This window comes from Choloepus didactylus, chromosome 24, assembly GCF_015220235.1.
Source record: "Choloepus didactylus isolate mChoDid1 chromosome 24, mChoDid1.pri, whole genome shotgun sequence".
Classification (NCBI taxonomy): domain Eukaryota; kingdom Metazoa; phylum Chordata; class Mammalia; order Pilosa; family Megalonychidae; genus Choloepus; species Choloepus didactylus.
In genome coordinates, this window is record NC_051330.1 from 4,067,180 (window position 1) to 4,089,936 (window position 22,757).

Here is a 22,757-nt window from a genome sequence, read left to right on the forward strand (position 1 = left end):
ATGAGACACGTCAGTGCCCTTGTCTCCGTGATCCTTTTGATCTACACTATCGCCTTCATGGGAGATGCTACCCTGATCCTCCTCATCTGGGTAGATCCCTGTCTCCACACCTCCGTGTACTTCCTGCTTATCCAACTGTCCCTCATCGACCTGGCTTTCATCTCCAGCACGGTCCCCATAATGGCGGTCAGCTTTTTCTCGGGCAAGAGGAAAATCTCCCTGGTGGGCTGTTGGGCCGAGATCTTCTTCACCTTGGCCCTGGGAATTGCTGAGTGCCTCCTTCTCACCCTCATGGCTTTCGACCGCTACGTGGCCATCTGTCACCCTCTGAAATACCCAACCATCCTAAGCCACCAGTTCTCCCAGAAGATGGTCCTTGGGTCTTGGGTGGGAGGGGCTCTGGCATCCTTAGTCCACACAGCCTGCACCATGCCCTTCCCTCTCTGTGGGCCCCGGGGGCTCCACCACTTCTGTGAGGTCAAGGCCATCTTGAAGCTAACTTGTGAAGACATCTCTGCCTATGAGAAAGGGGTACTGGTGACTGGCATCATTGTGGTTTTTGTCCCTGTAAGCTTCATTCTGACCTCCTGCACCCTCATCTTCCTGGTGGTTCTGCAAATGGGCTCTCCTGAAGGGAGAAACCAAGCCCTGGTGACCTGCTCCTCCCATTTGACCGTGGTCACCTTTTGCTACGGTCCAGCCATGTCAATATACATGAGGCCTGGATCTTCCAACACCCCCATCTGGAACCAGGCACTGTTTCTCTTCGACACCATCCTCACCCGCATGCTGAACCCACTCGTCTACAGCCTGAGGAACAAGGAGGTGCTGGGCGCACTGAGGAAGGTGCTGGGGGGGTGCTCCATTTCAAAGGTGGCACCCTGTCTCACTGCGTGAGCATGAAGTTCCACAGTTAAAGTATCACTGGGAGACTGCAGGGTCCGAGGAAATCAGCTGGGCCTCTCTCTGTCCCTGTTTTCCCATCTGTAAATGTTGAACAACTCCCTGCCTCCTGACAATGCCAGTTGTAAACAACTGCATCCATGAACACTAAATCACAACTGATTCTCACCTTGGAAATGAGTGTCTGCCTAATCCCCTGAGCTCACTTCATGTGTGTCTCCTGCAATGGAAATAATCAGGTCTCCCGTCTTTTAGGTGTAGCAAGAAAATATGTGAAAAAGAGTGCTTTGGAGGAAAATAAAGGAGCTTACGTCAGACCAAATATTTCCCAACTTTCTTTTGTGCCAATGAAATGTCCTGTAATTCCAGGCTGCTGAGCTAATGAAACAAAGCCAGAACTTGCAGGTTTCATGTTTGCACACCCAGTGATACACTGAGTCAAGTGCCTTAACCCCCTAAATATCACGGTTGTCTGTACCATCTTCTCCATTTTTCTTCCTGAACCCTAACAATACCTGCTTATGAATGTTCCTGCTCTGGACCCTTGTTCCTTTCAGTCCATTACATCCTACCATAGTGATTTACCTGTTTGCAGATCTCCATTCCCTTGGTCAGGAATTCATTAGTCATTAGTGCTTTCTATGGCCTATGGACTAAACTATAGATTCCCATTTGTGGCAAAAAGAACTTCCATGGCATGCAATTCTGTCTGCCCCATTTCACAATCTACTTGAGCTCCAGAAATGCCCAGCAGCTTATAGTCTCTCCTGAGAAGCATGTTTCCTCCCAACCCACACCATTGCAGGAGCTGTAGCCCATACGTGGAAAGTCCTCTGCACTCCACTCCATGGTTCCCACTCTACCTGGGCACCCTCCCTCCTCTGCAGATCCCCATACACCACCTCACCCTTTGTGAGGCATCCCTGACCTCTGGTCAGACTGAGGGATCCTTGTTCTCCCCAGGACTGATGTCTCCCCTCTGTGCATCCTATGCTTTGCAAAATGCACACGATATGTATTTGATTAGTGAATTCACTAATGCATGTGACTGGCAGAGCTGGACCTGTCAGTGGTTCCTGTTTTCCTTTCAATTCTAGGACTAGAGGGAATGGGAGCCTTTCCCAGGTTATCACATACGTTCCAGAAAACTGTGAAATGATCAATTGTAATGTTTGTATCTTCATTTCCTTTTTCACAGACAAGGAAACTGAGGCCAAAGATGGTTAGTAAACTATTCAAAGTTTCAGGACACTAAGTGACAGAATCGGAGTAAGATGTTCTGCCCACTGATGGCTGCTATACCCTGCAAGTGACTGAGTCTGAGAGAAAGAGAGAGCTTTCATGCAGGACTTGAGTAAGAGGGCTGGTTCAGTCCCTTTCTTTGTTACGTTTTACCTGTAAAATGTAAGGAAAAACACTGACTTTCTAAGATTTTTCAGAGAATTAGGAGGTATCAGTGTAAAGACTTGCCAATTGATAAGTGGAAAGTATTAAATTATTGTCGTGTTATCACACTAAAACAAGCATTCAATCAAACCAAATTGTTGCTTCATTTTGCTTATTTAGTTTCCTTTGTTATATGCTGTATTAGCATTATACAGACGTGCACTCAATTTAGGCTTATTTAGCCAAAGTAACTAGGTTGCCATATTACATGTATCCATATCATCAAGTGACACATTGGTGTAATTAGAATAAGAGCAATAATGAACATGGAAGAGAATTTATGATTTACACATGCATCATCTCATTTCTAATCGAACCTCCGAGCCCCCTTATGATGTTATGGATCATAAAGAATATCAGGACTAACTCACCTGTCTCCTACACAGTGCTGCACATTTGAAAATGCTCAAATAAATCCTATCTCAAACAACCCAATAGCATTTTATAGTTATAAGCTAAAACAAACTCTGAAAAGAGGAAACCCAGCTATGGTCTAATATAAATGTCTCACAGTAGTCTTAAGAAACATGTTAGAATTTATGTGATTGCCTGTATTTTAAAAATTGTATTTTATTACAAATAAATATGCAGATTGCTAATATTGCTATAAACCAAATTAAGTGTGCTGTGTATTGTTTTTACAGTCCCCAGCTGTTTTAAGCATGTGCACCTTCTTTCCACAAGTATCACAAGCACCTTACAGGGAGAAACTACACAATAGGCTACACTGTTTTGTTCCTGGAAAATGTTACTTATTGAAGTATGGTGCTATTTTGAATGTCAGCAATAAGAATTTGAAAATATTATCTTTTACATTGTATGAGGTTTGATGGGATTGGGTGGTTGGACAATGTCATGTGAATAAGGGGATAAATCTGAGAACTTCCAAATCCTTAACTTTTAATCCAGTTCCTTCTCAATTGGACCATATGTGTACAATGAATAAAATTAAATATGCTTTTCGATGCAGTTTTTGACGACTGGGATTCATTTAAAAGTGCCTATCAGAGCATCAGGAGGAGGATCTGAGACGCAGGTGATGCCTGAGAGCTGTGTGGAAGGCTCTTTCTGTGCAGAAATCCATCTGCAAATGCCCCTGTAGCTGAAGGCTGCTCCTGGTTTTCTGCCTCATGGGGCAAAGCCAATCTCTGTCAGTGTCTAAATGGAGAAGATTGGTCATTTCAGTGCAGTAACTGACAGAAAACATGAACAGCTTTCCGTTACTCCACTGACTTTTCATTGTATTTAAATTAACTGGTTATTTCCCTCATTCTAACCCCAAGCTATATACTGAGAAATCTCAAGATAAGGTACCCAGTGCTGGAGGGGTTGCAAGTGTGGCTGACAATAAGGGACATAAACATTATACCTGATTATGAATTATACAGACATGCAGTGCTGCAAGAAAGAGTCCACAAATGTGATGACACATAAAATGCAATCAATAAATCGAAACTTGATTTTTATATTCTCAGTAAGCCCAAATGACTAATTTTGCAATGCATTGAATTTTCACTCTTGAAAGAATTGTCTTAGTTATCCAGTCCTGAGTGAGATGCATGGCCAGGGGCTTAGGGGAATCAAGGTCAAGGCTGGGATCATGGTCATGGTCACCGTCTGGGAGCACTGCCGTGGGGGTGGGAACATGGGCAGGGAGGATGAGAGTTTGGTGCAATGATGAGAGTCTGGTCAAGGACTGGGAGCAGAGGTAGAAGACAGGAGCATGGGCAGGGAGGCTGGGAGCAGTAGCAGTGGCTGAGAGCATGGGCAGGGGCTGGCAGCATGGCCAGAAACGTGAAGACTGGTCTGGGCCTGTGAGCATTGCTATGGGAGTGGTAGGATGGGCAGGGGGGATGAGAGTTTGGTCAAGTATTGGGAGCAGGGGTAGGGGTTGGGAACATGAGCAAGAAGCTTGGGAGCATAGCTAGGGGGCTGGAAAATTGATCAGGATCCTGGAAATATCACCCTTGGTGAAAGACTTCTTGGTTCAAACCTGGTTCCCACCTCTTATTAGAACTTTTACTTAAGGCAAATTACTGGGCTCCTCTAGGCCTCAGATTTCTTTCTTAAAAGATAGAGATGATAAGAAAAGTCTCAGCCTTGTAGTGTTTATATGAAAGTTGAGTTAATATGCATAAAGTCCTAAGAAGAGTTCAGGTTCAGAGTAATTGCCTTGCAAGTGATAGGCATGCAAAAAAGAGAATTAAAAACATTTGTACATAAAAAAATGATTATTAATCATTTTTAATTCCCTCATTTATTATTCAGTTGAATAAAACAAATATTTATTAAGCAATTTCTAAGTCCAAGTCTTTCAGCTCAGTTTTCTCACACAGAGCTTATAAATTATTTGGAGGAAGAGGAAGAAACATAAAAACTTGAGTACCAGAACTGAGACCAACACAAGGTCAGAAAGCTAGATCCAACACGGGGACCCGGGGAGACTTCTCACAGCAGGGGGCATTTGTTAACGGAGGTGAAGGACGTACGTGATTGACACTAAAGCCAACAGACCATACCACTGTGTTCAGCACCTGTAAGTCAGACTTTTCTCCTAAAAATGCAGACTCCTTTTCCTAATTGTCAAGCCACAAAACCCCAATCTAATTAGGTCCTTTAGGGTGAACTGGGCTTAACTTGCATGTTCCAAAACACCCATTAGCTGTGATCTTCCAGTTCAATCAGATTAAATCAGTATTAGCTCTTCTGAGACAGACATGTCCCATGAAGATTCATCCTACCAACATTATGACTAGTTCATATACTGTGCACATCTTCAAGTGCATTATATCATTTAATTTTTGGAGCAACCCTGTGAGAAAGGCCTTATATTACCTCCAACTAGCAGATGAGTGAACAGAAGCCTGCAAAGTGATGCAACCTGCCCAAGGTCACACACATAGTAAGAGGTGAATCAGGTTACAAATCTAGTCTTACCCCTTGTCTTCCTTTGCCAGAGCTGTTATTGCAAATGCCACAAACTTGTTTTGCACAAATGACAGGACCTTGTCAGCTCATGATTTTGAGGCTAAAAGAAGTCCAAAATCAAGACAGCAGCCAGACTTGCTTCCTCCTGGAGTAGTAGGGTTCTGGAGCTGACCGCCAGCAAGCCTTGGGGTTCCTCGGTGATGCCCTCCCCTTTGTTGGCTCTGCTGGTCTCTGCTGACATCTAGTTTCCTCCTCTGTGCCCTTCTCTGGGCTTCTGCCTTCCGATCTTTTCTCTTCACAATGTCTCCACTAATGTGGACTAAGACCCTGCATTCAGTTGGTCCATACATTAAAAATAAATCTGCACAAGCTCCTATGTAAATGGCTTCAAACCCATGGGGATGTGGATTAAGATTAAGAGCATGTGTTTGTTGGGGTACATAATTCAACCTACCATGCTGCTGAGGAGTGACTTTCTCCCTGGTGAATTTCGGCTCTGTCCTCTGACACCTGAGCTAATCACCTACCAGGGCTGGACTGAGCTGACACAAACCCCTGCAGAGCCCAGGGCATCTCTCCCAGTCAACAGTCCTGTATTTAACCTCTGCTTCCTAGCGCTGTCGGACACTCCCTGGGTTTGAGGTGAGCTTGTGGTGTTGACCTCACCAAGATCACCAACTGTCAAAGTTTATTCTCCACGTGAGGAGCCTCAGGCCTCCTTTGCTGAGCTGCAGAATGCAAAGGGAGATGGAGAAGAACCCAGAAGTCCCAGGAGGTGACAAGCATGGGCACAACACGATGACAAGTTACCCAATATTGGAAGAAGAAGTCATTGTTCCCAGGTTTGTGCACAGAGGCATGAAAATAAGTAATGACTTGCAACACTCTATAGTTGGGTACATCCTCCAAGTGCTTTGGAAACAAGCTCCCAGATCTATGACAGGTGCACGAGAATTCAGTGAATGATGAGATCCGCGGCAGATTATACTTGATAATCACATAGATCATCTATATTTAAACACACTATTTATAATGGTACTAAAGTGATCAGCTACTAGTCAGCTCAAGCAAAATAGTTCAACTAATCATTTATAAACATACATTATCCTTCTTTCCCAAAAACAGGGTTTAAATACATCTTTTGTGTTTTCTCGACTTTGAAACTTACAAAAGAAAACAAAAACGCATCTTAGATTATTATATTTACATCATAAATATTCAAAACATTGGCTACAGGTTTGCACATTCAACAATTTATGCTTAACTTTCAACAGAAACTCCTGAAGTCCAATTATAGGTAAGGTCAGACTGCATAGAATTCCCTCCAAACTTTTTCCCTGTGAGATAAACTGAGCTCATTTGCTCAGGTTGGCACAATGCTATCATGTCTGAAAATTGCTTTTTTACTTCTTTTAACTTAGAAATATTAGCTGATCACCATGTCCAGAGCTGGAAAATTCACTCTCCATTTCGATTTTGCACTGCCCAGCTCCGCTACATCTGAAGGCATAAATCCTCCCTGATGAACAGAGCACCGTAGTTCTCTATGGTGGCTGGAGGATGAAGGGTTGGGAACAGAGGCCATCAGGGCCCTTGGAATTTCAATGGGCCATGACAGCAGGAGAAGATTTTCTTGGAGCTGAACATCTTAATAACCAGCAGATGCAGATACTCAAGGCAGTTTACAAAACACAGCACTCAGCTTAGAACCTGCTGGTCTCTGTTTCCCTGCTTCTCCCGTGCTCTTCAGATACATAAAAGTTTCTTGTCCTGCTGTCTGCTTCTCTCAGCCTGTATTTCCTTTTGCTTGTTCTGTACGTGTTGAATGAGGGCCTGCTCCATAGCAGCCCATGGGAGATACAGTGGTGAGCAAATCATTCACCCTCAAGGAACCTACATTTTGACAAGTGAGACAGACAATAGGGAAATAAACATGCAAATAAATGTTTTATTTGATTTTAGGTGATGACAAGGAGTATGAGAGAATATAAAACAGGGGAGAGGAGATGAAGCAAGTGAGGGTATGCTTTAGATGGAGCGGTAGAGCAATGTCTTTAAGGAAGTCACATAACAGAGAGATGGAAAGAAATGACCCCTCATCCCTTGTGCCCCCTTACTTGTTACTCTCTCTTCTCTTTCCAGATGATCCCCCTCTTATCCTTCTGTTCTGGGGGTTGACCTGTGCCTTCCAAAACGATATGCAGAAGTCCTAACCCCAGTGCCTCACGATGTGACCTACTTGGACACGGAGCCCCTACAGATGGAATTAGTAAAGGTAGGATGAGGTCAGAGTAGAGCGGGGTGGGCCTTAATCCACCATGACTGGTGTCTTTTTAAGGAGGGGAGAAGGACACAGAGACAAAGAGGAGAAAGCACCTGTAAAGAGAGAACAGACAAAGACTGAAGTGTCACATCTACAAGCCTAGGGATGCCCAGGATTTCCAGGAACACCAGAAGCTGGGAGAGGCCAGGAAGGATCTCCCCTGCAGGTTTCCGAGGGAGCACGGCCCTGCTGACACTGTGATTTGGGCTTCCAGCCTCCAGAACCGTGAGACAATAAGCGTATGTTGTTTTAAGACAACTAGTTTGTAGTACTTAGTTATGGCATCTCTAGGAAACCAAGACTCCTTCCTTTATCCCACCTTATCTTCCTTCTAAATTAATCAGTAGAAATAGGAAAATAAATCTTTTGTTTTTCCCTGTTGAATTATTGTCGTGCTTCTTATAGTTTATTTGAAAAGTAAGGTAATTGCAAAATAAATTTATACTGTAAGGACAAAGCCATAAATTATTATTACACTTACCAAAAGAAATAACTTGTAAAGATGCTCTTTGTGGTCTGTGTTTATTCCTCATTATGCTCTTAACATGTAGTTCTTTTTAGAACTGGTTTTTCTACTCCAGGATGAACCAGATTCATGTCAATTAGCAGGAACACAATCAAACAAAATCACATGAAAAGAAAATTTATTTTATATAAAATTTCTCAGACAAAATGAACACATTCAATTACCCCTTGTCAATTACTGAAATTCTGTAAGTCAAACTCAAATAAATAATAATGTTGCATAATGCATAAGAGATCAGGGAGTGTTAATGAATATGACGGAAACAAGATCAATAGCAGACTGAGAAGATTCTGGGTTAAAAAAATTGGAGAAATTTTTTAATTGCAAGATTTTCCAGAGTATTTACTCTGCTAATAATGATCTCCAAGTGTGAGGTAGAGTAAGTAGTATTTCCACACCTATTGTATAACCTGCCTTGCAGAATGCCTTCTGGAATATTCCTATCTGACTTAATTCCTTCAGTTATGCTCTTCTAATATCATCACATTTTCATATTGAGTAAAAATTATAATGTAATCCACATGGAATGATAACAATATTCTATCAAAAACTGCAGCAGTGTCTCTAATATTGCATCTAAGAGATACCTGAAGATTTTATGGCCACAAGTTTACATATATGTGACACTGTGTTAATAACATATCCAGAAAATTTAATGATCTCCGCTATTTCCATGGTGATTTGCTAGTACTGGGATGTACAATCCTCCTGTAAGTAAAAAATTATGGTGAGACATATTTTTAAGAGCATTGTAATAGGAGGGGGGAAGAGAGAGAGAGAGAGAGAGGGGGAGGGAGATTCCTTTTAAGGTTCTGCAAATTCATTCCTTCTTGATCATACATCAAAACCCTGCTTTGGTTATAACTCTTTCACCTAGGTTTTGCTTGTCTCTTCCTAATCCATAATGAGATGACACAAAATGGCAATAACAGAGGAGCAAAGTCAAAAATTTTGATGAGATGGTACAGAATGTTATAGAAAGATTTGCAAAACCAAGGTTTATTTCATGCATCAGAGAAAGTAACGTGAGAGAGCAATAGAGAAAAAAGCCAGCAACTTTTATAGGAACAATTTCAACCTGATGTGTACTTTCTCAAAAACTAATACTTGAATTTCCAAAGTCTAGTAGACCATCAATTGGTCTACAGTGATGTATCATTAGACCACAGAAAACAGTTCGAGTCACTTTCAAGACATTCCTGGCCAGTCCCAACAGATAGAGTCATACAATCTCTCAACCATGGCTGATCATGTCATCTGATAAACCTGTGAGTCCCCCAAGCATCAAACTGGATGCAGATTGTGAACTTAAAAAGCAAGAAATATGCAGAGATTCTAGGTTCTGTTAGTTATTGTGGGTTAGTAACCATGTCCACATTGAAACACGCCTGGATGCTCTTTGCATATCACACCTCCATGATGTATGGAGATTTTCATATTGACTAAAAATTACAATTGTAATCTAGAATGAATGATAGCAACATTTTGCAAATCAGTGTAGTTTAACGGTTACAAAACCAATATTCTTCATTTCAGTTGATTATGCTTCCAAATGGATTGTTAAATACTATTATTAATTAGCAACAGATACCAAGACATGAATTATTCCCACATTCAAAATACATAGCACTGTATCTGAATTTCCTCAGTAATATTACAGTTTCAAATTAATGGGTTCAGTGGTAATTGAGGAGATCTCACTGCGTGTTTTTCTCCTGATCCTCCAGATCAAGCAAATACACTGAGACACGGGGCAAGGAAATGGATCCACCACCACAGATTTCATTCTCCTGGGCCTCTTCTCTGACTCCACACATCCTGGCTTCCTCATGGCCATTGTCCTTCTGATTCTCTTGGTCGCCACCACTGGGAACTCCACCCTGGCCCTGCTGATCTGGGGTGACGTTCACCTCCACACCCCCATGCACCTCCTGCTCAGCCAGCTCTCCCTCATGGACCTGACGCTCATCTCCACCACCGTCCCCAAGATGGCCACTGACTTCTCCTCAGGACACAGAGGCATCTCTCGCAGCGGCTGTGGGGTCCAAGTCTTTCTTTACTTGACGCTAGGAGTGGCTGAGTGTGTTCTCCTGACTCTCATGGACTTTGACCGCTACTTGGCCATCTGTAGGCCCCTCAGATACCAGATCATCATGACCCCCCGAGTCTGTGTGCAAATGGCTGCTGGGTCATGGGCTGGGGGTGTTGTCATCTCCCTAATGCACACAGTTTATGCCCTGCATTTCTCTGTTTGTGGCTCCAGGAAAATTCACCATTTCTTCTGTGAGGTTATGGCCCTTCTGAAGCTCTCTTGTGAGGACACCTCAGCCTATGAGAAGGTGGTGTTGGTGTCTGGCATTGTTTTCCTTCTCATCCCTTTTGGGCTCATCCTGACCTCCTACACCCTCATCTTCCTTGCTGTCCTCCACATGAACTCCCTGGAGGGCAAGAACAGAGCTCTAGGCACCTGCTCCTCCCACCTGTGTGTGGTGACCCTCTACTTTGGTCCGGCTATGATCATCTACATGACCCCAGGATCCTCGCTCCCCTCAGAGGTGGACCAGTGTCTCTTTGTGTTTGATGTTATCATCACCCCCATGCTGAACCCCCTCATCTACAGCCTGAGGAACAAGGAGGTGCTGGCTGCTTTGAGGAAAGTGCTGTGGAGAAGGCTAATGTTTAAACAGTAAAGGAGATGCCACTTTGCCTTAAAGTACTCAGATTCTGCATTGTTCTCCCACTTGATACTGCTGCTATTATGAAACACTGGACTCTGAATTTCAATTTTTCAGCCACATTAGAGAAAAGGTATTACTCCTTTCTTTCCAGCTTTCCAATAATGTGGACTTTTCTTCAATGGGGAGAGAGGGTAGTAGATACCAGCCAATAGTGTCTCTGCAGAAGTTCCTATTTAACAGTGTTACCCAAATTGACTGACCATAAGATAAATATCAAAATTCCCTAGACCTCATGAATCAGTCTCTTTGGGGAAGAGGCCTAAGCATATGCCTTTTAACAGGCTTTACCTGTTTTGAGATACCCTGCTGAATAGCAGGGTCCTAAGGTAACTTTTCAGTCCTATGTCCAACACTCATCTTCCATATATGCTGTACTGCAGCCGTATTGACTGACTGAGCCTTGAACATTTTAGATGATTTCACGAGTTACCACTTTTGCTCTTCAGCTCAGAATGAGCTCTGCTGATTGTGGGCATCTGTTTAAATACTATTCTTCCATAAAGTTATCTCCTGACTTTTACCCGGTTTTTAAAGCTTCTTGATTGCCTGATCACTTTCCAAGTGTAAGAAACAGAATTCAATGCTTAGGAGAGAGTTGATGTATTCTACACAGACACTAAAGGTATTAACTTTAAAATGCCCTAATTTATTAAAAATCACTTCGAACCAAAACATTTTAGTGCATAAAAATCACTTTGAAAACTTGTTTAATATGTAAATCTCATGGCTTAAACTTCTGGGATTTAATTCAGGAGATCTTGACTGGGGCCTAGGAATCATAATTTTTAGTAAAAGTAAAAATTAATAATCATCCTTATGCCGGTGTCCTGAGGAACACAGTTTGAAGAAACTGAACCTACAGTGAGGAGATTGTAGAAGGGATCACAGAGGTCCTGATTATTTATGTCTGAAGTCTTTTAATTAATGACTTTCACAGGTTATTCCAATGGTCATAAAATAGTAAAAAGTTACTGCTCTGGTGTAAAGTCTCAGTTTTGCAGGTGAAAAACATCAGGGGTTAATGAAACTGTGACTCTACTGAGTGGCTATTTTTTTTATTGCCATACCTTTAAATTCACCCTTATTAACACATCTGCACATATTAGGTTATCACTCCCCCTTCCCTAGCTTCTGTCTGTCTGTAGGTCCCCAATATTCTACATTATAATACATTGATTTTACATTGTTGAGGGAGTTCATAGTAGTGGAAACATACAATTATCTCTTCTTTTGAAAGAAATGAAATAAGTCAGACACAAAATGAGTGGCTATTTCTGGTCAGTGCAAATATCGATGTTTGTGTCTCAATACCCTGAGTCCTGAAATAATGAGCTTTCCAACTCATAACACAGCCAACGCATCTTCATAAAAAACAACATCACAGTTATCGTGTCAACACAATGTTCAATTATTTGATTCTGAATAAGATCCAAAAAGAGAAAGACATACCAGATGACAACAAGCAGCCAAAGTGTAAGACAAGAAAGGGGCTATTTTCAAATGCACCCATAAAAAGGAAAAGAATTTCTTTTGAAAAATGCCCAGATCGTCACATAGATTTCAGTCTGAAGCTTCCCATAATTTGTGGTCTTCCATCAAAATCTATTAATTAAATGCTATTTATTTATCTAAAACTGGAAGAGAGTATGAAAATGAACCAATTTTGATAAGCCTTTTTAAAAACCTCACCTCTTCTTTCTCCCTATTCTCTAGTTGATGGTTATGAATCTTCAAATGAAGCCAGTGGTCTAGAATTAAAGAAATGTTTCATATTCATTACCTTGTTCATATATTCAATTATTATTGCATGACTAGTATAGATGGAACACTGCTAAAAATTTTATGATTCCTTGTTACCAATGCAGACATAGAAATTGGGGAGGTTTGGGATCATGCCATCAGGAATGTGGTCTGTTTTTCATTTTAAGCAAAAGTTGGGGTTGTGCGTAGACACTGCCCAAGGTAGCCAGATAGTTGTTGAGATTTTGTATATAACTCTAGTTTGTAACCAGACAGGTAGATGTAGTGGAGGCCAGGGTGCACTAGTAGCATGATCAGATTTTATGAAAGAGTTTCTTAGGCCTAATCAACTGTGTTTTGGAGAGATGGGTCTGGTTAAAAAAAAAAAAAAAAAAAAAAAAGGCAAAGCAAAGTTTTGCCTTAATTCACAATAACCAACTAGGCATAGCAAAAACCCATCTCAAATTTTTATATTCTTCAAGTAAGAAGATAGTCCTTTTAACTAAATTTATTGGACTGTCCAAACTCTCATGTTATCTGATTCTTCTTTTTTATATGAACCATGTTTCTCCCTGGTGCTTTATTTTCTCCTGCCCCATGTTTTTTCTCTGACTCTGTCTTCTTGGGATTCCTGTGAGTCATGCTCACTCCCTGGTCCTACCAAATCTTCTTTAGGAGTGTCACTTGAAAATCTCCATGCAAGGACTACACATTCCAAATGCCACTTAGACAACATAAGTCAAGGAAAAAGCAGGAGCAGTCACTGTGATTGTAGTGTTGTGCTGATCTGTAATCCGGAACATGGATCCAAGGATTTGCACTCTCCATTTTTCTGCCCTGGAATCCCTGTTATGTGTGTCCAGGTGATCATTTACTGAGTGCCTTGTCGAGGTCAAGCGTGGACTGGGTCTGAGGATACCACAAAGAGGGAGAGAAGAGAAATCTGGACACCAAACTCAGAGCAACTACACTCTAGCAAAAGAGAGAGAAAATAAGCAAGTAAGCAAACAGATACATTCTTACAGCTGCTGTGGTATGCATTATGAAGGAAACAGCTGGAGTTCTGTGATCAAGAAATGCACTGTCCTTGTGGTGCTCCCTGCAGGAGGGGGCATGTCAGCAGGGGGAGGTCTTTTCCAAATGGCTCCACTGACAGGGAAGGAATGTGCATCTGGCCATGGTGGGACCAATGGGGAGAGAACAGCCATAAATGTTAACTTTTATTTTTGGTCCCTGGGCCTCCAGAGAACTCTATTATTCTGAGCTAACAGAATAAAAAGAAACCAATATATTTAATGAGTTGCTCTGAATTTTCACTCCCCAGATCCCCAGAGATGGAAGAGTCTCCCCTCTGCAGGACACTGGGCACAGCCTAAGAACACACTCCCTGAAGCTCTGCAAACGTCCTTCCATTGCAGAGAACCTCCGTGTCTCTCCTGCACACATGGTCCAGAGGAGGACATTCCAGCAGGGCCAAATCCACCCAGTGATGCTCTTGGGGGAAGCCAGGCTGTCTGGTAAGTCCCGGGCGAAGGAAAACTGCTATTAGCAGTGTCTTCCTGGGAACAGTCAGGGGTGACTGGAGAATTAATAATGCAGAGTAAAAGATGTATTCTGGGGAAGTGATCACTGGCACATGTATTAATTACAAGTGTCACAGTATCCATAGCATTAAAACAAGCCACTTTCCTAGCAGAAGCCTGACCCTCCATATATCAATGCAAAAATAAAAGGCATTGCTCTCCCTGAGTCTCTTAAAAAGAACACACTGTGTGATGTAATGAGCAATGTCTTCAGCCCATGCATTCAACAAACTCAGCAATGGATTTCAAGCTCTTGAACTGTTTCTTGCTGTGAATACCTCACCCACAGAAACTGCCTCTCTAGCGAGGCGGTGGTGGCATGGATTCTACATCCTGGCCCTGACATCCAAGCGCTCTGCATAAATCAGCAGGAATCCACGACCCAGGTGAGGCTGGGTATGATCAGGTGGCATCTCCACATCTCAGTGAAGACACTGGAGCCCAGTGACCCTTGAACCAATGCCTGCCTAATTCCCTCTGAGTGTGGAGAGCCTGCAGCCCAGGGGCTCTGTGAATATTTATTTGGGGCATTCTGCACAGTGTCACAATTAAGGAAGAAAACCTCTTGTAAGATGAAGAATGTTTGCAATCCGGGATTCATTCACTGGGCTGAAATTTTCACCATGTGAATTAAAGAGCAAACAAGATTCCTGTATTTTTTGGACCAGTTGCTCCCAATGAGGTAAAGTACTCAAATATTATAGAAACACTGAAAGAAATGAGATTTGAATTGCCGGAGCTCCAGACTGCAAATACTACCCCATGCCCTTTGCTACAACCCTCCCTTCCCAGACTGGAAGTAAACTCACTTGTGCCTCCCAGATATGCCACACTGGGCCAGCAAACGTGCCTGCACCGTGTCTTTTTCCTCCTCTGAAGACAGAGGGATGGAGGACAAGGAGGCTGTGGTGAGCAGAAACTCCCAAAAAACAGGAAGACAAAGAGAGGGGAGAGGCCCATATCTAAGATTCCTATACTGCTTAAGTCCCTAATTCTGGGTGGTTTATCTGTCCTCACTGCATTCCACTCTCTCACCTCTGGGCTTGCTCATTCACAGATTCACTGTCATGGGGTTCTCTTCCTCAGCTAGAACCTCCGTTCCCTACAGTGTTTCTCTTTATTTTGCCTCAAACAGCCAGTCTCTCTTCTGTACCCCATCTCTCAGTCTCCCTGTCTCACAAGTAAGGACCCACACATTCAATCCTTTGTTTATATATCCATTCATTCATTCAACATACATTCACTGCACACAAATATGTATCTGTAAATTTGAGTATAATAAAAATTCCTGCATCCAATAGGCCAGGAACATGGTGTTCTCCCAGTGAGTATAATTTACTAGTGTTACTGATAATTGAATAATCCCCTTGCTAGTATTCTGATTAGACTCCTTTTTCATTCTTTCTCCTAACTGATGATTGCAGTATATATATTAAAGCTAATTATTTTAGTATATTTGGACATTAACATACCAATTTCACTTAGTTTTACTAACTTCACACTTGATATCTGTCAGTGTTCTCAGTTGTCAATCATCACCTGTAAAAGATAATTTGCCTTTCTGACATTAACTGATTTATTTTTATTGTCTTGTGAATAGTCTAAGCTTTCAGACCCCTGATAATGGACAGTGGCTCTAGCAGGCACCCTTATCTTCTGTATGACTTGAAGAGAATTTCTCTTTTTCTGCCATAGGGCCCCCCACCCCAGGAGGGTGGAGGCAAGTCTTGTTGATTGGTCACTGACTCCCTTGGCTATGGAAGGAATTCTATTCTATTCTACTTTATTTTCTATCAAATATGGTTAGTTATCTTTCCCCAAAAAGAAATTAGCTTTGCTGATGTTTTCAAATTTTTTCACATATACAGATATGTGATGATATCTATTCACGATGAAATGTCCTCCATGGGTGCCATTGTAGCCCCCTTCTCAGATCCTCAGTTTAGCATCATCGTTCTTCATCATTTTCTAGATTTCACTAGTCAGAGGTTTGCTATTCTAGAAAAAAGTACTTCTTGGCATATATCAACTCTCTGGCTTGATTCTTATAATTTCATTACTTTTCCTTCCATTTTCATTATGTGTTACCTCCTGTTTGGAAGTTAATTTTGGTATATTTTTTAGTACTTTTTATAACTCTTTTTAACAGTTTTAAAAGTATGTGTGTGTGTATGAATGTGTACAAAACTCTTAATCTTGAACTTAAAAACCATGTCTTCAATGAGGATTAACCTGATGCACAGTGTGTATATTAATTTTTTAATTTATATTTTGGGAAGTCCTACTGAAAGTTTAAGGAATGGGTAAATAACACTCCATTTTTGGAGGAAGAAATAAAAACCTGTAAGTATATTAATCCTTTCAAAAATGGAAAGGCTTATTATTATCTATATGAAAAATCTAGTGGTATAGTACTTAAAATTTGGCACATTTATTCTCAATTTATCTCTAGAAGAAGGAATGAAAAGGTAATAACATCATTAAAGACAATAAGTAATAAAATATTTTTCTATTAGGTTTTAAATGTCTCACCATATACAAAAACTAAAACTTTATAAACAACATGTCTGAGAGGATGTCAAATGAAACAGTTTAAAATATCACAAAACTGACATATGTAAACTATGTTAGTATACAATCATCTTGCTTGACTGATCATTATTATACAAAAGTAGCATTTTGAAAAATTCTTCCCTTCCAAATAAAGCCAAACATATTTGTGCATTATCTTTTGGTTGATTATTTATTCTTGTTTTGTCTTTGTCCTGGCAAGTATATCATCCACATGGAATCAGAAAATCAAACAAGAGTTTCTGAATTTCTCCTCCTGGGATTTTCAGAGGCATCAGAGATTCAATTAATTCTCTTTGGCTTTTTCCTGTCCATGTACCTGGTCACATTCACTGGGAATCTTCTTATCATCCTGGCCATTATCACAGACCCCCACCTCCACATGCCCATGTATTTCTTCCTCTCCAAACTGTCCTTTGCTGACTTTGGGTTTGCTTCCACCACCATCCCAAAAATGCTGGTAAATATCCAGATGAAGAACAAAGCCATAATCTACACAGGCTGCCTCACCCAGATATATTTTTCCTTTATGTTTGGATGCCTGGACAGTTTACTCCTGACTGTGATGGCCTATGACCGCTTCGTGGCCATCAGTCACCCCCTGCACTACACAGTCATAATGAACTCCCAGCTCTGTGGACTGCTGCTTCTGGGATCTTGGGGCCTCAGTTTCATTTTCTCCCTGCTAGAGACCTTGACCACATTGAGGCTTTCCTTCTGCACACATATAGAAATTCCACACTATTTCTGTGATCCTTCTGAAGTCCTGAAGCTCGCCTGCTCTGACACCCTCATCAATAACATATTTGTGTATTTTGTTACTGGTGTTATGGGCATTTTTCCTCTCACTGGGATTCTCTTGTCTTATTCTCAAATCATCACCTCCATTCTGAGAATTTCTTCAGTTGGGGGGAAGTATAAAGCCTTTTCCACTTGTGGGTCTCACCTGTCAGTTGTCTCCTTGTTCTATGGCACTGCCCTTGGGATCTACCTGAGCTCTGCAGCCACACCATCCTCCAGGACAAGTCTGGTGGCCTCGGTGATGTACACCATCGTCACCCCAATGCTGAACCCCTTCATCTACAGCCTGAGGAGCCGGGACATGAAGCAGGCCGTGGGGAGAATCCTCTGCAGGGCAGCCTCTTCTCAGTGATGGGGGACCAATGACTAGCAGGGTTCACAATAATAAGGACCGAAAGCAACATTTTAACTTCATCTGCATTTACGTATTTGAGAGCAACTCTTAGATCTTCCATTGCAGCCCCTTCTACCCTCACTACAGTTCATAAAGTTACATCATGGAGCACCTTTTTCTAACCAATAATGTTCAGTTTGTGTAAATAGAACTTGACACACTCTGTTATTTATAGGGATGTTGTGGACATTTTATGAATTTAAATTGTATCTCACACCTCTAAAATATACCCTTAGAAGTGATGAGTTTATACCTCTTTTGGCAATGTCCTAAAGACTCATTTACAAAGATGTTTTCTGGGCTGAACGATTTTTCAGAGATTACTGCTTTTTCATCTGTTTCACTTTCCTTTCATTTGTAACTGCTTTACTGAATTTTTCCATTCATTCACAATATGGACTTTTTAAAATATGAGCACTATCTTATCCTCATTGTAACCACAATGCATACTAGTTCTGCTCTTTGTATGAAGCTTATTCTCAGTGAATATAGTTTGAAAAGAATGACAAATACATAAGTGGACAGTTAAATTTGAGGTAAAATCTGACCCTAAAAATACTTATTTATTTACTAATAAAATCCTTCATTTGAAAAAGAACCTCAATATCATTGAATAATAATGACGACACTCCCTATTTGCCAACCCTGATTAAGCAGTTCAAACACATCATTTCATCGGATTTTTGTGATGTCTTTTATGTGATTAGTTTCATGTTTGTCTAGTTACAGTTGAGGTGGTCAGAGCCTACAGTAATTAGGTGTCTAGCTCAAGGTCACGGGATTGGTGAGGAGGCAGAGACAAGTCAAGTGTGGGCTGTCTACACTGAAGTCACTCTCTTAGGGGTCATGTGACACCGACTCCGTCAAACCTTATAGTAATGAAAGGTAAACCTCAAAGGAGACAGAAGTTCTTCTGACTTAAACTCCCACTTTTGAAAGAGCACTCTTGACCAAGGAATTTTCTCTCTTGGGGCTTGATTCTTACAAATAAGCTGAAACACTAAATATGCGCATAACAGTGTTTTTTAAGCATGTGAATAATATGCATCATTTTCTCTCATGGAAAATAATTAAATACGGTCAATTTTTTTCTTGAATATTTTTTCCAGAACTTGACTTACTCCCTGGGTGAAGGTGCAAACATAGACTGTTAAAGGGATTTTAAAGCATTATGTTATCATAAAGACTGTGGACACTTGGTTTTATATATTTGCACATTCTTTTTAATTAATATTCATAAATACTGAAGATATCACTTGCATTAGCATTTGCCACATCTGGGGGCACTGCTGCTATTGTGTTATTAAGAACAGAAATAGCTATGGAGTCATTATTTATCATGCACAGACCAGCTGTTTTCTTCTACTCTGTTTATTTCCTGTTATAAAAAGTATCCATGGCTAAAGTTAAGAGGAAAATCAGCTATAAAATCACATTTCGCAAACACTACATTATTTTGAAAAAGTCACAACTCACAGCAGAAAGCTACAGCATAGAAGAGCTAGTAGCCTAAGGACTCCAGGTGTGGATATTTAGCTGGGATTCTTTCTCTCCTTCTCAGGAAAGCATGCCCAGATGCCAAAGATTCAGCATGCTATTTTATGGTACTGATGCTACTTGCTTCCTAATTCATCTCAAAGAAAAGACAAATCTTTCACAAACTTTGGTAATACGTACTAATAAGGCAGCAGAATTTTACTATTATGTTACTATGATTTATTTTTATTCTTTCTGAAATGTTGGTTCACATCCTTTCATAATTATTCTTCTGAAATACCATGTTTTAGCAAAACTTCTTATGTCATTTCACTTCATACTGTACAGTCGTGTTCTAAATATTTTCCCTAGTTTTTCATTTGAATGATTTACTTTATAATGTTTTGAAGTACAGTTTATTAATGGACATGAGTCTATCAATTATTTTCCCAGTTCTTTGTGTTGGGATTCTCCCATCTCAATTTATGCTCAAAAAGGTAAGCTATAGTTCATCTAGAAATCTGATGATATTTTAGATCTTTCTCCAACATAAATTTTCATGGTAACTCATGTTACAATAGGAATGAAAAATTATTTTTCCTCTAACAAATAACTAATTGACTTAAAACCATTTATTTCAACATCCTTCACTTCCTCACTGTTTTTTTTGTTTGTTTGTTTGTTTGTATATAAAGGATTAAAAAATTCCAATTTAATAAATTTTGGAAAAGCAAATGTAAAATGCCTTGGGCTTATATAACCAGATCCTCACTGGTTTTAATGCTGCTTTTTAATATAATTCATTATTTTATTAATTTGTTTGTGATTATTGAGATGCATTATATATATTATATATATCACAATGTGATAAACAGTTTAATTACCCATTTTAATAAGGAGACAGTCAAATCTCTTTATTTATTCCTCTTTTTAAAAATTCTTATTCAATTATTCTTTGTGTAAAACATGGATAAGTTTCATTTCCAGTTTACATGTGGGCTTTAACATAAATAGCAGAAATCTGATTTTGTTAGTGGGGCAGTATACAGCTAAATCCATAATCTAGGGCTGATAATATGTATCAGTTTTCTGTTTCTGCTGTAAGAAAGTACCAAAATTAGTGGTTCAAAACAGCACAAATATTATCTTTCAGTTCTGGAGATAAAAAAAAATCCAAGTGGTTTGAATTACTTTAAAATCAATGATCAGAAGAGATGTGATATATCATGAAGCCTCCAAGGAAATACCTGTTTTCCTTGCATTTTCCAGATTCTAGAGAATTCCTTAGCTCAATGTCCCTTTCCATTTTCAAAGCCAGTAAGGGCCAGTCAGTTCTTTCTCACATCATATCCTTCTGACACAGGCTTATCTGCCTTCCATCTCAACATTTAAGGCCCACTGTGATTACATTGGGCCCAACCAGACAGTCCAAGATAATCTGCTTATTTAAGATCAGTTGATGAGCAACTTTAATTCTACCCGCTGCCTTTATTCTCACTGGCCAAGTAGTTTACGTTATTTCCAGTTTCCAGGGATTCGACGTGGACATTTTTGGAAGGCCATTATTCTGCCCACCATACCATGTGGACCAATTTTGGCTAAAGATATGTAAGCCAAGTTTTGGGTGGCCCTTCGACCTAAACATGTACTTTACTAATTGCAAAAAGAAAGTCTCACCATATAGTGTTGTTCAAAAGAAGCCAGACACAAAAGAAAATACATTATATAGCTCCATTTATACAAAGTCACATTATTAATAAAATGTGTAAGGTTGATGTATATGCATTAATATGATGAAAATTGGATAATTTGTGATAGATAGCTGATAGATTAAATGATTAAAATGACTTAAATGGTTAAAACATTTAAGTGACTACATGATTGAAACGGGGAGTTTTGTGATAGATAGGGAGCTGACAGACAGAATCACATAAATATAAAAGACAAAAAGTATTCTATGCTGTTAGATTTCTGGAGACTGATGACCTGGGGAAGGGAGTGGAGATTAGATTTGGACACAAGTTGCTTCTGGGGCTGGTCATGCTTCTATTTCTTAGACTAGGTTCGGGGTACACAGAGTCATTTAGTTTGTGAAAATTCGCTACGCTTAAATGACATTTGTCCATATATAGGTCATATTTCAATAAAAGGATCTTTCACAATGATCCATCCGGAACTCCATTTCTACTCTTTCCTCCATTCTTCTCCCAGTCTTCCTGGCTGAGATATGGATTCTGTGCCTGGAGGTGCAGCCCATATTCGGTGGCCATGAGAGTGAAAACCAAGCACTGAGAAAAGACCATGAATACCTCTTCCCTAGCAATGTCACTGAGCTGCTGTACTAGCCCAGGTCAACCGAACCTAAATCCGTGATGTGTGAATTAACAAAACCTTAAATTCTGCAAGCCATTGTTTTCATTTGGGCTGAAGCTGATTGCCATCTCTAACTAAATTCACTATTCTTGGTATAGTTTAGAAGCTTTTCAATTATACCTCTTACAAACAGCTTGGATGCGGTTCCAAAAGTGATTATATCCATATCTATTTGTGCTAATAGACAAAAGTTTCAAAATCCATCCTTTGAAGACTGCTACAATGGAAGAAAGTCCTTTAAAAATTATAAGACCAGAGAGTAGTTTCTAATATAGAGAAAAATCCAAGACCATGACAAAGGGGAATTCATGAAGAGCAAGAAATATATTTTCTGCCTAACTTAGGAAAGAATGTTCATGAAGCCCATGTTCAAAAGCACATAAAGCTGGCTGAGACACTCCAGCATCACTCCATGCCTTCGCTGCTGGTAACCACACAGTGTACTCAGACCCCCATCTCTGTTCAATCCTCACACTTAGGAAGGAGACAAGTCCTGCCAGGAAACTGGACCCAATACCTCAAAACTTTCTTCCTCTTCCAATTCTTAATTCTCCATTGTCTATTTTCATTTCAAATGTCTCATCTCCCAGTAGGATCCAAAACCCCCAGCTACCAGAGGTAGAATAGAAACCTTAATGTATATGTTAGAAAGTCAATCAAACAAAAGGCAATATAGACATGAGGACATTAAAATGTCAACAGCGATATAAGAAGTCTTTGCTCTGGTCACAAGTGAGCCAGACAGGAGATCGCTGGACTCGTTGTGGTATCTGGAGAGAAAAGGTATTTCTTCTTAGCCTAGGAATGGTGAGCTGGAGATGAGGGGCAGGTGGAGAATATTTACATCTGGGAGAACTTTCACATTCTAGAGTAGAATTCCCATAACTTCACTTTCTCCTCTAAGAAACTCATTCAATTGCTGAGAGTAAAGTTGGAAATAGACATCCTTCAAGGC

General features: G+C 40.4%; 3 protein-coding genes across 3 annotated transcripts; all 3 read left to right on the plus strand.

The window, feature by feature from the left end:
- Positions 1 to 897, plus strand: LOC119519781 (olfactory receptor 2M5-like). Its single transcript, XM_037817517.1, has one exon. The coding sequence runs from the start codon at positions 1 to 3 to the stop codon at positions 895 to 897; it is 897 nt and encodes a 298-aa protein (XP_037673445.1).
- An 8,812-nt stretch (positions 898 to 9,709) lies between these two features.
- Positions 9,710 to 10,887, plus strand: LOC119519872 (olfactory receptor 2AJ1-like). Its single transcript, XM_037817616.1, has one exon. The coding sequence runs from the start codon at positions 9,956 to 9,958 to the stop codon at positions 10,814 to 10,816; it is 861 nt and encodes a 286-aa protein (XP_037673544.1). The 5' UTR covers positions 9,710 to 9,955; the 3' UTR covers positions 10,817 to 10,887.
- Positions 10,888 to 16,972: 6,085 nt separating this feature from the next.
- LOC119519782 (olfactory receptor 7C1-like) lies at positions 16,973 to 17,911 on the plus strand. Its single transcript, XM_037817518.1, has one exon. It carries the CDS (start codon positions 16,973 to 16,975, stop codon positions 17,909 to 17,911), a length of 939 nt encoding a protein of 312 aa, XP_037673446.1.
- The last annotated feature ends 4,846 nt before the right edge of the window (positions 17,912 to 22,757 follow it).